The sequence below is a fragment of the Heliconius melpomene genome, chromosome 7 (genome assembly GCF_056956725.1).
Source record: "Heliconius melpomene rosina isolate 202511_hmr_F chromosome 7, ASM5695672v1, whole genome shotgun sequence".
In the NCBI taxonomy this organism is placed as follows: domain Eukaryota; kingdom Metazoa; phylum Arthropoda; class Insecta; order Lepidoptera; family Nymphalidae; genus Heliconius; species Heliconius melpomene.
The window spans coordinates 1,861,962-1,878,419 of NC_140395.1; the positions used below are offsets into that span (position 1 = coordinate 1,861,962).

General features: G+C 32.0%; 1 protein-coding gene across 1 annotated transcript; it reads right to left on the minus strand.

Moving 5' to 3' along the window:
* Positions 1–443: 443 nt before the first annotated feature.
* LOC146537272 (androgen-dependent TFPI-regulating protein-like) lies at positions 444–6,957 on the minus strand. Its single transcript, XM_085188614.1, has 6 exons — positions 6,808–6,957; positions 4,183–4,353; positions 3,751–3,897; positions 2,321–2,438; positions 1,179–1,281; positions 444–699 (listed from the first exon to the last, which is right to left on the minus strand). The coding sequence occupies exons 2-6, from the start codon at positions 4,351–4,353 to the stop codon at positions 513–515; spliced, it is 726 nt and encodes a 241-aa protein (XP_085044740.1). The 5' UTR covers positions 6,808–6,957; the 3' UTR covers positions 444–512.
* Positions 6,958–16,458: the final 9,501 nt, after the last annotated feature.

Genomic DNA, 16,458 nt, shown 5'->3' on the forward strand with positions numbered 1-16,458 from the left:
ATTCTGTTCTAAGGAGTTCAAAAATTAAAAGACGCATTTTACGCAATTTCTCAGGAGGGCCAAAAAAAAACATAAAAAACTATGACCTATACGTATATTATCACAAGATTTTTATTATTTGGATAATTGATTTGCTGGCTGAAAATTTGAGGCCGAAAAGGCCTGGTGTAAACATATTGCTTTCTATTAAATGTCCTATACGAGTTGAAAATTTAAAATATTGGTTTTCAACAAAATACCTATAATATAATTGTCAATTCCAATATATAATTTTTATAACATGTAAAACCGCTTTCAATTTAAAAATTTTTGAGGACATAATATTTCGTCCATTTAGATATACTTTTTCTCAACTTATTTAATTAACTGTTCGCAGATTTTAGCAATCAAGAAACTCCAGTTACAAATGTTATACAAGGTTGCAATTAAAATAAAACAGAACAAAAACTAAATACGTATATTTTAACTTATGTTACAAATCATACTAAAAATGTATAAAATATACATAATTATCATTTAATTTTCGTCGTCTTTTCCTTATTTTTCCAAAATACATCAGTCAGCGGCCATTGTATGTAGTAAAAACCGAAGGCCATCGATGCTATGGTGAGAGGCAGTAAAGGAAAGTAGACAGTACCGTAGAGTAGCTCAAAAATCGGGTATATCCATACACCATTGTGTATAAATGTGTATACGAGACTGAAAAAACAATAATAGTACTTTATTAACAAAATGTGGCTTCGCCCGCTTAAACTTATTGTTATATTGTAGTCTAATTATACAAAATAGTTATGTGTAAACTGATGTATAAGCTATATTGCTGTAAAGTTTCATCTAAATCTATTTAGTAGTTTTTGCTTTAAAATGCAAGAAACATATTTATAATATAAGTTTGAGGCCATTTGTGGCGCAATAGCAGAAAGTGCAACTGTAAAACCGACTGGTTGTGGGTTCCATCCCCATTTTATTTAAATTTATATTTCCATTTCTTCGCTCTGGTGTCGAGGCAAAGCGCGGCGTTGAGTCCTGCCACTCAACACGCACTGCCTCCAGATTTCGGCAGAAAGTGGGGAACGGAGTGTCTTAACACTAGGTTCCCTCTACCTTCCCTGTTGTGAGTGGGATACTGCGTGAAGCTGATTTATTTGTTTGATTTAATATTAGTAGGATATACTCACACAGAGAAATATAATGCTAAATGAAAACCTAAATGTAACAGGTTGCGTTTGTGAGACTGTGGCCTTGTTCTTGGCTGCAACATTACCTCCCAGAGAATTACGCCTGTAAGTAAAAAAAAGTTGGTATATTATAAAAACAAAATACAATGTTTGCTTTAAATCCTGATTGTGATGGGATTTGAACCCCACACCTAGAGGTCTATAATATAAAGTATTAACAATTATATTTAATTTTCACTAGTAATGGTAAGTATTATAGATTATAGTGGACGTTTTTGGCATACTCCTAAGTCACTCCTTCTCCACTCTTCACTAAACTTCTGTAAGTGAATGAATTTCGGAACATAAAGCTGCACTTTGTCTTACAAGAGTGATTAAATATTTTATTAGCTTCGTGGTGTATCCTTCATATGACAGGCTGTCTACTCTATAATTTTTGTGTGGAATCCAGTGGGAGGGCAGCATAGGGAACCACCTTAGTTTTAAGACATTCTGTTCCACACTCTCCACCCTAATTTTCGTGACATTGTGTGTTCAGTGGATACGTTCAAAACGATACACTGCACGGTTATTAGTGTTAACTTCGGAAATAATTACTACTTTTAATAATTCAAACATGATTATGTTCTAAGTCGGAATCGAACCCACAACCGCATGTACAAATTCAAATTCAAATTCAAAATATTCTTTATTCAAATAGGCAATTATTATAAGCACTTTTAAATCGTCAAATGAACATATGAACAAAAAGCTACCACCGGTTCGGAAGGCAGTTCTGCTGAGAAGAGCCGGCAAGAAACTCAACAGTTGCTCTTTTCAAAATCAATGGTACAATCTATTACATTAGCTGACAGCTGTGCTGCCCGACATTCAATAGACATTAATTCCACACATGTTTATCCTCTAAATATTCATGAACAGTGTAATACGCTTTACTTGTTAGAATTTTTTTACAGATATTTTAAATGTTGGTAGTGGCAAACTAAGCATACAGTGCGGAATTTTATTATATACACGTATACTCGGACCCATAAAGGATTTATTAACTTTCTGGAGGCGAAAACTTGGTGTAACAAGCTTATCTTTATTTCTCGTTTACAGCCAGACACTGCCAAGATCAAAAAAGAAAATTTTTCAATTACCTACAATTGCTGTGTGCATTATATGATTAGATAGTGGTGTAACAACTTTATCGGCGAAACTTGGGAAAATGAGTTTTCTGTCATATGTGTACAAAGACCAGAATACTGAGAACACCACCTGGAATAGAAAAATAATATTTTGTTATTTTTAATGTATTTCTATTAATATTGTAAATAGCAAATGAGTTTGCTTGGTTGATCTCCTCAATCTCGGGAACTACTGGATAAAGCGTGAAGCTAAAAAGTATTTTTGCAGTTTCATGTTGTATTCTGCACGTAACAGGGTAAATAGAGAGAACTGGGAACCTAGTGTTAAGACACTGTTACCATTAAGACACTTTTGTTCTCCACTTTCCTTCCAAAAGTTAATATTTTTAAAGAGGTTAACAATAATCGTTATAATAACCACTAATTTACAAAAAACCATACTAACTATACACCTAAACCTTCGTCACACGAACCAAAACCACGAATCACTCTATCTATCTATTTTGTGAAAACCGCATAAAAATCTGTGCAGTAGTTTTTATGTTTATCGCGAACATAATTTTTCAACATAAAATTTAAACCGAAATATAAACGGCAAATATAAATAATACTTAATGTTAGGGTAAAGCTGTCGTGGGAAAATTATTACATGCTAGTTTAAATTATCATAATTTATAATAATAATATTATAATAATAAAAATAATATATAGTTAAAGTTTAACTTTTAGGTGAGTTGAGTTTTTAGTAATTTTAGAGGGATTCACATTATAGAGTTGGTCGATCGATGTAGGTCGTGCATTACCTTCACGCTGTATCCCGCACATAGCGGGATAGGCAGAAGGAACGTGGGAACTTAGCACTAAGACAGTCCGTTCACTATTAAAACACACAGAAAAAACAGAAAAAACACAGTTTTTGTTCTTTGTTGTTCGCTGAATACTCGAGGCAATGCTATTCCTTACTGTACCTTATATTATTGCAGTACCAGAGGAAATGAACATAATAAATATTTTATTTCCCCGACTAGTAATCGAACACACAACCATCCAGTTTACACTCGCTCGGATGTTGAGCCACGAGTCTCCTCAAATTGAAATATAGATAGATACCTATAGTTTATATCTATATATAAAATCGAAAGGTCACTCACTCATCACGAAATCTCAGAAAATACATGTGCTAGGAATCTCTCAAATTTTGCATAGGAGTTACTTATAGGACGTAGGTGCTCGCTAAGACGGGAATTTGCAATATTCGACTTCTAAGGGGTTGTTTTTGGGGTTGAAAGTTTCTATGAAACTTCGTTACTACAAATAACAACACTACAAGTCACTTATAGGACGTAGGTACTCATGGAGACAGAAATTAATAATAACGTTCACGCAAGCGACGCCGCGCGCGGGCCTCTAGTCTTCTATAATTCCCAAGAATTATAACTCACCCATGTCGAAGGCCACAGCACGGCACTAAAGAGCGTTTGCTTCAATCCTTTCAAATGCTTAGGCAGCTTATACAGTTTGTCTTTAGAATTTGATATTAGAAGATATTCACAAACTAAACCTATAACTGCGTACACAATTTGAAGAAACTGAAATAGAAAATAAACAATTATAATAATTATAACCATAATAAATTTATTTTAACACTTAAGTACAATAGAACATTGGATGAAGTACTGTCGTCTTAGATAGGTAGAATTATATTCATAAACTAGCGAATTTTTTTAATTTTATTTCCAGAATAATAATTATATTTAAATTATGTTTGTTTTCACGCTCTGGTAAACGCAACGTTAAACCACTCATCTATCTACAAAATTCGGTGGAAAGTTTATTTTATTATGTGAAAAATAAAAAAATGGACAAATACTTACAAAGGTCCAGCAAGTTAAATATCTTGGCTGTAATTTACTAAACCTTTTTAGCTCTGGATCATTTCCATATTCCCTTTTAATGCAAAAATTCATAAATACGATATTACCAACGTGCATCACTATTGTTACTGCATATCCTAATATCCTCAAATACGCTGTCTGCGATGTCATCTGAAAATAAAAAGAGAGAAGAGAGATATTAAAAGTGTAAAACAATCAGTTTCATAACAAAAAAGAACCCACTGTATAATACAAATAAATTATAGTAACACAGTCATTAAGATATCTATCGACGTATCATTTGTCAAAATCGTTTCACTGATTTAACAGTTATAATAAATTCCTTTGAATAAGTAGCCTTTGTGCCGTACAAAGCTGGACGCATCCAATAGAAAGATTAATAACCATGCAATATTTCATATCTCTTACATAACTATAAAACGTTTCATTTTCACGCGCACAAATTACGAGGAGGATTTAAGACTGCGATGATGAGTTACGAGTGTTGTGACTAAGACTTGAATTTTATTAAGATTATATAAAAATTGAGGCCAGTGTTGGCGCAGGGCTATGCGCGTGCGAGTGTAAACGCGACCGGGTGTGGGTTCGATTCCCACTAGAAAAAAATAAATATTTAACATTTTCGCTTCTTTGCTCTAGTGACATAGACATACATACACGCTAAAAACATAACCCTCCTTTTAGGCTACCTACGGTAAATCTGAGAAAGTATGACTAGTGAAATCTGTCAAACTACGCTACGGATTTTAAAGTGGATTTCTAGAGAAAATATAATTTCAAGAGGAACATTTTGTATTAATTTTCTCACTGCTTCCTGCATAATAGTGGGATGGGGGGGTTACCCACTTTCAAGAACAGTGTAATTAACACAAATTAAATATAATAATCGGTGGAAATCGAACCCACTACCGTTCACTTACAATCACAAGTCACAATGGTCTACAACAAAGTAATTACAAATTATATGGACAATTACAATAAAATCTTATAAAGGATCATAGGTCAAAGGCATTTCACATCACACCACCACGTGTTAGTTATACTAGAATTATTTACGACTAGCGGCCCGCTCGCGGTTTCACCCGCGTGAACTATGTTATTATTAATTTCTGTCTCCATGGCTACGTCCTAGTGACGTCTATGCAAAATTTGAGACTCCTAGCATTTGTAGTAACGAAGTTTCATACAAACTTTCGACCCCAAAAACAACCCCTTAGAAGTCGAATATTGCAAATTGCCGTCTTAGCGAGCACCTACGTCCTATAAGTAACTCCTATGCAAAATTTGAGATTCCTAGCACATGTAGTTTCTGAGATTTCGTGATGAGTGAGTGACCTTTCGATTTTATATATATATAGATAAATGTTTCTGAAACTATTAAATCATAGAATAATCTTGGGAAGGTCACTAGTTCAATAACTGGTAGAGGCAACTGTTTATTTAGTGTCCTATAATAAAATATATAACAACTTCGAAGTCAGTTGTTGCGTAGGGAAGCGTGCGAATGTAAACACGACAGGTTGTGGGTTCGATTCCCACTCAAGAAAATTAAATAATTAATATTTTCGTTTTCCTCGCTCTGGTTAAGAGGCAAACGCAGCGCCTAAAGAATTCGGCAGAAAAAGTCTTAATGGGAACAGACTGTCTTAAAACGAGGTTCCCAGGTTCCCTCGGTATTCTGTTATGTGCGGGATACAGCGTGCAGCTAAAATATTTTTTTTCCAATACGAATCACTTTCTTTGCATGATTGTATTTTTAATAATATTAAATAGTATACAAATATAGATAGATATATAGATAGAGTAGAGATAGAAAAATACATAATAAATAAATTGTAAAAGCAATGTCCATAACATTATCTTAATGCTACGATAATTATAGATAAAGTAGAAAATTTTCACAACAAATAATCAGTTACTTCGTTTGTTTGTATAATTATTAAGTAATTGACATTTAAAATATTAGTAAAAAATAAACAAAACACTGTCTTGGTGCAACAATGACGGAACTGTTTTTTTTTTTATATTTAGATAGACTAATTACAAACTTTGACTGCATAATTATTGCGCCAAATGAACGATATAATTATAAATCTAGAATAGACTTTTACTCAAAGTTTAGATATTTTCTAAAATTCTTATTTTTTTTTGCTTTGGCCTATACTAGGGTAGGAATTGAGAACCTAGTTTCTTTACTTACGGTAATTTATAGGAAAATAGTTTAAATATCGTCGTCAAGTAAGAATCGAACTCTCAACAATCAAGTAAACATAAACATATTATATGAGAAACAGTATTTAAACACCACTTTCCTTACTGCTTTGAATTTATGTTAAATATGAAAGAAAAAAAAACAGAAAATTATTTAAAATTGTTACAGTTACTTCCGCTATAATAACATAGATTAAAGTAGTTTTAGTAATGCGAAACGGTACATTTGCACATCCAACTCAAATCTCAAATGAAACCATCCAGGCAAAACGATACTTAACCCACTATATAATAATTAAATAGCAAAAAATATATATATTTAAAGGAAAATCAAAGTTTAAACTATGATTTGAATAGAAAACTTTAAAATAGAATAATATTTTCATTCAATACCTTTTAAACTTTCACAATCCTCCTTTTTCTTGCTCAAAACACGTCAGGCTCCAGCCGTCAACCATAACTAACTGTCTGTATACACTCTACTATATACAATAACCAGTTTGTTAAGACCTGTAATTATTTTAAAATTACTCGAAATAGTTCTGGAGTTAGAGCTCTAAGTAAATTGGTTATTTTTACATTGTCCAATATATTGAGGCCAGTCCTGGCGCAGTGTGACTGTAAACCCTACTGGTTGTAGGTTCGATGAAACCCACTCGAAGAAATGAAATATTTATTTAAATTTATAAATCCATATCTTCCCTCTGGTAAAGAGGCCAAGCGCGGCGTTTAGTTCCGCCACTCAACACGCAATGCCCGAATTCTGGATTCGGTGGAAGTGGGGAACGTCTTAACACTAGGTTCCCTCTGCTTCCCCAGCTGTGTGCGGGATACAGCGTGAAGCTGGTCCAGTATACCCATTATTCATACCTATAAGCAGTTATGCAATAGTCTATTTTGATTTATATAAAACTTTAAAAATATGTTTTGGAGATCATGATTTATTGGTTGAATTTGCTTTAATGGCACTGATAAAATGATATTATGTGATAATTGAACATCGTCTTTAAATGTATTAGTAATAGAGTTGAATTTCTTTTGTAGGTATGCAACTGAAAATTACTGCTGTTAATGTATTGTACTAGAATCAGTACAAAGTAAAGGTGTACTAAGTATAACATTGATCATTTTATACCTATAATATTGAGTCATCGTGGCGCAGCGGCGATAACGGAGTGTCTTAACACTTCCTCAACTTAAGGCTCCCTCTGCTATTTTTTATATGCAAGATTTAGCGTGGAGCTTAAAAAATATATTTTCCATTTTTTTATTTAATCTTATTGTATCCCAGAAAATAAAATCCTATCAAAAACATTAATGTGAAATAAGAGCCAAGTTAAATGTCAAGTAATGTGTCGTTTTCAATTTCACCGACAAAAGAATGGGAAATCTATAGGAGTGCCGAGTTCTGTGTTCACTCGGGCTCTAAATTTGACTTGGCAATTGTTTACCACCAGGCACGTTCCCATTTTTCCACAGAGTTGTAGAGGCATTGCTTGTTGAGGCGGAATTCAACGCCGCGCTTTCCCTCTTAACCAAAGCGAATAAATGAAAATATAAAATGTAAATATTTAATTTCTTCACCTTAATTTCCTCATCTTCGCAAAAGTAGCTTCACGCTTTTTCAAAGACAAAGGGAACCTAGAGTTCCGGTAGTGTATTTCCCACTTTCACCTCAATTTTCATAAGACATATTATTACTTTTCAAAAATAATTAAACTTATCTACCTTAGTCTCATTTACTTTAAAGAGATGATGAAAATTATTTTGTGCATAAATAGACAGCAGAGTAGAGACTTACAGACCGAATTAAGTATTTAATTTCTTCGAGTGGAAAATGAACCCACAAGTTCAGAAATTGCGTTTTTATTCACATTAAACTCAACTCAACTTACAATTATATTTATTTATTTTGTCAATTTAACATCTTAGCACCTTTTGTCTGTATACGTAACAGTTAAACGCGTCATTGAAATATAAATCTTAATTCAACTAAATAAGGTTGACAATACATTTTCTGTTGTCAATTGAATCTGAACAACACTTGAACTTGAAAGTCACTGCATAATAACGTAATTGGTAGGAATTAAAATAAAGGCAACTCATCGATTTGTTAAATTGCGCAGTTTATATTAATTTTTAATCCCGCACATTGTAGGTTAAGCAGAGGGAACCTAATGTGAGGCCGGGTAGGGGCCGGAGAGTCCCTACTCTCTGTCTACTTTTTAGAGATGCAATATACTACCGTTCTTAAGGCAAGGCTTACCTGGAGCACTTAAAGTGAAACACGTCTCATATTTGACTTCTAAGACCGATCTTGAGATACCATTTTAATAGTCTATGAATAAAAACGGCATCTCAAGTAGTACGTACATGTGACAATAAAAATGTTATATCTAACTATATAAGTTTTTAGATACTACTACTACGACTACTTGGTAATCATTTAGATATTTAAATTATTAAATATCAACAAAATATACGCGTATTGGTAGTAGGTCACCGTTATGATAGGTTCATGGGCCGATATAAAACCAGAAATTATTTATTTTCATCTAGTATATCATTCGCAGGCGAAGCCGCCTACGTGTCATGGTTATTTTGTTAATTCTCATTTTGGTGGACATGGCCAGAGCAAATAAGTGAAAATAATTCGTTCTTCCGAATTGAACTCGGATTCCATCCCATAGCGATGAAGGCTAAAAAGTGAAATCTATTAATATTTGGTACTTTTATATAAATGTTATTAATGTAAGATAAAATTTTTGTTCCACTTTCACTAATGAACGGAATTAGAAATTATTTTTTTACGGAAAACACTTTTTTTATCAGCTTCACGCTGTAACCCGCACGTATAGGATAGGCAGAGACTTACTGCTAAGACACTCTGTTCCCCACTTTCTGCCGAGTTCTGGACGTATTACGTGTTGAGTGGCAGAAATCAACGCCGCGCTTTGCCTCGACTTTTTTTCTACAAAATTTTCACATAACTACTTATTACTTTTCGACCTATAACTTTTCGCTACCTTCTGCCGAATCTAGTCACTAATACATCCTCAAACAATTTTACATTTATATTTTTTTACCCTCTGCCTACCCCGTTATATGCGTAATAGAGCATGAGCATAATGATGAGATAAACAAAAATTAAGAAATACGAGCCTTACTAAAGATTTCCAAAAGTAATACTGTAACCCTACGTGTAGAAAGTTGCATAGCAGTATTTAGAATGGGAACTTTAGAATTATTTTCCATCAGGCGCATCAAAACTGAATGAAAGTAAGAACTGAGAAGTTATACAAGTTTTTTCATTTTAACTACTTATATGAAAAAAAATAGTTAAAATATAGTTAATTAGTTAAAATATATGAAAAAGAGTGCAAATTTTGGTGAAAGCCACTTTACCTTTAAAATAAGCATTTTGAAGTAGGTAAAGGAAAAATATTTTATTATTTCTTTATGTCACTTTCTAATAAATTGTTAGATATTTTAAAGTACCCATAATTTTTGTGACAATTTAGAAATTACCATATTAGCAGGTGGACGTGTAACAGGAAAATTTATATGTATGATATTTATTTTAAATTAACTTCTTTAGTTTTCAAAAATATTTTAGAACTTTCATTAAAAAGGAACGTGAAAAGGCGAAAGATTTTATACGTTTTGAAGGGAAACCAGTGATTCAGGCAGCCGCATAGCGCTCGCATTTATTCAGGGACAGAGTATATCTTGTAATAGATTTAAACTATAGTGCTTAGGAATGTAATTATAATAATAAATAATTATCATTATCAGCTAATCTTGTTTTTTTTTCACTCCAAAAAAATACTTATTTCCCTTAACGACAAGATAAAGAGAAACTTATAACTATTATATCTCTGAACGGACAAGTGTCACGACAAAGCTGTTATCACAAAAGTTGTTCCCACGGAAATAACCTATCCAATGACTTACATCTTATTACAATTGGAGGATGGTCCCAGGTTCCATACATTTTGCCCATTTGCCCATTGTCCGTTAATCTATATAAAACGTACAAGGCATATAAAGCATTTAATTAAATAAGAAATAATACTGTATTGTTCAAAATAATTTCAAAAATATCCCTTTGTTTTTTGTAATTTCTCTCCCTCGTTTTTTCAACATTTTGCTTTCTTCGATACCTTGAACTAAATTTTGATTGCACCAAAAGTGTTTAATACATGAATAGGGCGTACAACAAAACAAATTTTTATTTTTTATAATTTTAGTATAGTTATAAAAGAGGTGGCGTTGAGTTACGCCACTTAACACGCAATGCCTTCAGAATTCGGTGGAAATTGGAGAGCGGAGTGTCATATATAATAATAATAATAATACTAGGTTCCCTCTGCCTATCCTGCTATGAGCGAGTTACACCGTGAAGTTGAAAAGAAATCAAGCTTTATACTCTAAACAATAATATGTGACAGTAAACGCAACTGGTTGTGGGTTCGATCCCCACTCGAGGAAATTAAATATTGATTTAATTGTATATTTTTATTTCTTCGCTCTGGGACCGAAACCCCTCGTCTCTTATAAATAAGTCACGCTAAGGCGTTTAGTAACAAAAAATAAATTAATATTTCATCGTTTTTTATTGGACATATTGAAACTAATGAAGGAAATTATTCCATCATCAAAGATAAGTTTTGGCTTTTATAGCATTAGCAGGTGATTTGGACGGTATACTTTTCGAGAAAATGTAAAGGAACCACTAGAACTATTTTTATGTTAGAGAAACTTTCAACCCCTTATTTGCACCCTTAGGAGGTGTATTCTAAAAAACCACGAAACTCGTGTTCAATGAAATCTTAAATAGATTTCATTGAACACGTGTTTCGGTTTTTTTGTAGAGTCTGAATTTCAAATTTTATAAAAATCGGTGGCGATTTAAAAAAAAATCCATACAAACTTACAACCTCTATCTCACCCCTTTAGTGTTAAAATTTTTCAAAATCCCTTCTTAGTTCACGTTTCTGCCATCAGCGGTTACGGCTGTGCGTGCGTCTTACCTCAGTCAGTACAAGTCCTTTTATATATATAGATAGTCCATTTATCGAGGGAATAGGCTCTAATCACATTAATCATTTATTACTCACTGCACCTGCGCACTATGGACAATGGTAGAACAACGGCAGATCAAAAGTCATTTTTTCAAAGTCGTCCCTGACGCACTATTTTTTTTAATTAATAGTATAAGAGTGAAACTTTAATGTTATGAATTATTTTTTCGTGAATTACATTTGGAATATATATTTATTCATCGTGAAAAATTGTCATTCGTGAGAATGTCTATTTCAGGTTGTTCACTTTGATACTTTAAATATAATTTCCTTAAAAAAATGTGCAAGTAGGTATAAAGTGGTATATATTTTTGAAGAGCCCATAGTATGTAGATTTTAAAACAGTTATTATATTGTGGATATCGTGACTATATTTTTATAAAAAATATTAACAATAAGTGAAGAGAAAAAAGGTACGTGTTTAAAGTTCATCGAGACTTTTAACAGTTACCGACGTCTCCCGACGCGTTATATTTGATATTGTTTTATAGTCCAAATATTCATAAATAAGATTTATCAAAAATCAGCTGCAGAGACCTGCAGACTGAGAAGTTATCACGAAAACTACGATACAAGTCAGGGGACACGAAAACTCTATCTATTGTAGTTTCTAATGTTTTACTATTTAATTGATTAGATTGCGGTAAATTTCCATAAAATTATTGTTATTTATTGATAAAAGGACGTTTTATCTTCATTTTGCACACATTTTGCACAATCATTTATTCACACTACCCTCATTTATGAAATTATATGAAAAGTGAATTGATTTAAAAAAACTATTACAAATTAGTAATAAAATTACTAACAGACGTTTGATTATTAAGTGTCTTCACTAAATTTCAAAATGACGAAACTTTTAGTGTTTCAAGCGTGAATTATTACTCCCATACATTGAAGGTGCAGGGTATACGTTCAATAGGAGAAGAATTAGCACCTCTTCAAATTATTTGAGGTTCCTGGTAAAGATTTTATTGATTGAAGAATTACTTATAGATCCCGACTGTTCATTCTAATAAACTATTGGGCTTGTTAATTTCTTTTCAGATTTATACAGTCGGGGTGATTGTTTTTTAATAAATATTTTTTATTTTTCAAATTTTTGTTAGGATTCATTATGGTAATGATAATCATGATATACCTTTTTGAAATCCTCGTGTTGAGCTCTTGAATTTGATACCCATATTATGGTATTCGAAACCAAAAATTTTTTATTCACTAAGTCCAATGGCGTCCCACAGCCGCCATGATTATTATTTTTTAACGTCATCTATCTAAGAACACTTGGGCTGCTAAAGCGAATATAACGATACCTCAATTATGTAAATCCGTTCAGCGGTTCTGGAGATACAAGGTAATAAAGAATATTGCATACATACATACGTACATACATACATACAAAATACGCGCGAAAAACATAACTCTTCCTTAGTAGTCGGGGATAATAATAAACTAATTTAATAATACATTTTTACTATTATTCCTTTAATTTTTATTATTATTTACTGAAAACTTTTCTTTTCATTATTTTTTTATATATATATTCTCCAATAAAAGTATAATATCTGAACATCATCTAACGCACTATTTCATACTTTATGCTTGTGCAAAAATTCTATTGTTTATCTTAACAAATAAAAAAGTTATCGATTTTTGATCTGATACAGACCTCGATTTCCCATAGTGCTGCGGTCTGTTAACCACGTGGCAGGGAAGACCTAAAGAAAATAATAATAAAAAAAAATAATATTACAATTATTAAGAGCCTACAAAAACTGTTTATATAAACATTATTGAATGAGGAAATTTGAATAAATTGTCGATAAGAATTTATTTAAAGTTCCTCATTGTAGCCAAGTAACATATTGTTTTTGTTCATTTAAGAACGTAAAGTAGCTAATTAAAAAAAATACATATTATACATGGTTAAATTTTAGGGTTCCGTTTATTTGGAAACAATAAATGTATTATTTATTTCTACAAACTATGGTTCTTTATAGTATAGTAGGCAGAGAGGGTCTAGACTCAACTAAAATGCGTTCTACACAGTCCGTTCGTATATATTGTGTGATACTCATCCAAGTAAGTCTAATACAATGGGGAAATTACAGTTGTAATCGTTAGTTTATGCTATTTTTTTTGCACTCGCATGCAGAAAGGTAGGCAATTTTGTGTTGCTACTACAGCAAAGAAATGAAATAAATTAATTCCCTCGAGTCGGAATCGAATCCAAAACCGTCACACATCCAGATTCTAATTTGATTATGAATTCTAAATTATTCTAAAATTGTGAACGGAAATTCTAAAATTGTAAATTGTGTACGGAACACTTATTATCAATAGACTTGCGCTCGACTTGATATTCAATGTCATTTAGTATGAACGTTATTTAAAAGTATTTGTTTTTGTATTTATTAAACCCGTGGTAAAAACATAATAATAAAAAAAATAAACAAATATTATTTAAATTAATATAATATGATTATATATAATCTTTGAATTTCACGATTACCTACTACATATTTAAAATAAAATCCTTTAATCGGATTACCCGCGTATATTTAGTGTTATATATCTTTGAAAACCCGACAACTGAAGCACAAAACACATTTACCCAAAGGGAAGAATGTTCACTTCATATTAAAAAAATGGGGGACAAAAAACTACATTTCTACCACCATGGCGTATCCCAGCATCTAAATAATATCTAATATATTATTTCTAATATCCCAGCGGGGAGGCAGGAAATTTAAAATGATGTTTTGAATCTAAACTTTTATTCACAAACTAGAATGGACGCACTCTTTCAAAATCGTTTGGAAGTATTTTTTTCCAGCTTCACGCAGTATCCCGCACGTAGCAGGGTAGACAGACAAAGCCTAGTGTTAAGACACTTCGCTCTAAACTTTCCGATGAATTCCGCGGAACTCAACACCGCTCTTTGCCCCGACACAAAAGTGAAGAAATTAAAATAAAAAATTTAAATAAATATTTAAGTTTGATTGGGGGAATCGAACCCGCCCTCGGCCTTATATTTAACTCGCACGAGTAAGGAATTGTAAGTTTGTAAGAACGAGGAATTTTATTAACATACTACTTGATCGGCTAACCTTACTTAAATATGACGAGTATGTGCAATACTTCCTATAAATTTGTCTTATTTAAAAAAAACAACTTGCGTCTGATATCTCGAAAATTGGGCGGAGAGTGCAGAATTGAGTGTCTTAACATTAGATTTCCTCTGCCCACTCGGCTATATTTTTTTAGTTTCACATATCCGAGAAACTAAAAAAACTCTGCATTACTTAAGTCCTATAAATTTTCTGCCTAAAATAGGTGGTAAGTGAAGAATAGAAGGGGTAGTCACTGTTTCATACAGACTATAGACATAATAAAAATGTCTAAATTTTAACTATAATTCAAGATATTATAATCTCAGCTACTTATCGCCGGGGTTTATCCTGTTACCGGATCGAGAAAATGAAAATAATTAATTGCTTTGAGTGGGAATCGAACACACAACCGCTTATAAAAAATATATATTGTATAGATAATACCAGCATATGTCTCGTGACCTTTTAATGTTATACAATTCATATAAAAAATATAAGTATTCACATATAACTTATATTTAAAAAAGCGACACTCAGGTCAAAATTGTAGCTTAAAGTAACTACTTTTTGTACTTAACTACTTTTTGTACTGTTCAAATGATTGACAACAATTTTACAAAAGATTTGCGTAAAATCTATTGTAATTCTTTTATTGAAAAAGTATTTTTTAGCTTCATAGTGTATCCCGCATGTAGCAGAATAGGCAGAGGGAACCAACAGTTTATAACCAATTTAAAATTTTGGAGGTATTGCGAAATTCAACGCCGCGCATTGTCTTCAAACAAATGAAAATAATTAATTCCCCCTAGTGGGAATCGAGTCTACAAACTGTCGCACACTTCCTCAACTAAGGGAACTTTACCTGGCTTAGAGTTTTCTTTGATTGCTTTTTCTTTAGTGAAAAAAAGTATAAACGTTGCTTGGTCCAGCCAGCTTCACTCATATCTTTAATCATGAAAACGTCAATATAACAAAAACAATACAGAACGAACTAAAATTAACGAGATTTTTCATTTTACACCTTAAAGTAAACGCAAACAAAGTTGTAGGCAACGGCTATTCAATATAAAAAATTCTAAAAATATATAAATCGTTATAAAAACATACAAAATAGTCAATATAAATAATAAATCTATCAACATCTTTAACGAATACAATACTTAATATGGACCAATAATCACTATATTATGCAAAATATTTATTCATATATTTATGTATATTATTTACCTAGACGTAGATTTCTTTAAATATAAGGATACTAGTTTTCTTCCTAATCATAATGATAATTAGATTAGTATAGCTCTTAAAGGAATAGGAAGACATTTTCAACTTAATATTCCGCCATTCTGAGTGATGCGCTTAGAACGGAGGGTCTTCAATATTAACACTGGGTTTCTCTAATTACCCTGCCTATGCGGAATACAGCGGAAAAAAGTTATTTGGCGTAATAAGCATTTTTTAATTACTAAACATATGTTATGTTAATATAAAAACATAAGCTATATCTATAGTTGCGGCCACAAGTTTAAATACCATAAAAGTGATAATTACTCATGATACATTAATCCTTTTTAATATAAATACTTCTAGTAAAAGACCGGTTCTACCAAGGCTAAGTAGAACGCAGTTATGTACAGCATTCATTATATTAATATTATCATTCTTTTTAATTTATATGTTTACTTTTTACATTTTATATACGAGAAATACATCAAAACAGTAAACTTCCTTACAAAGTTGTATTCCTAGTCATATGTTAAAAACTATAACTAAAGCTAAATATAAGCGAAAAAGGAATTTCATTGAGACAAGAACTGTTCGTCCTGCCGCTGACCTCTGAGAGGTCA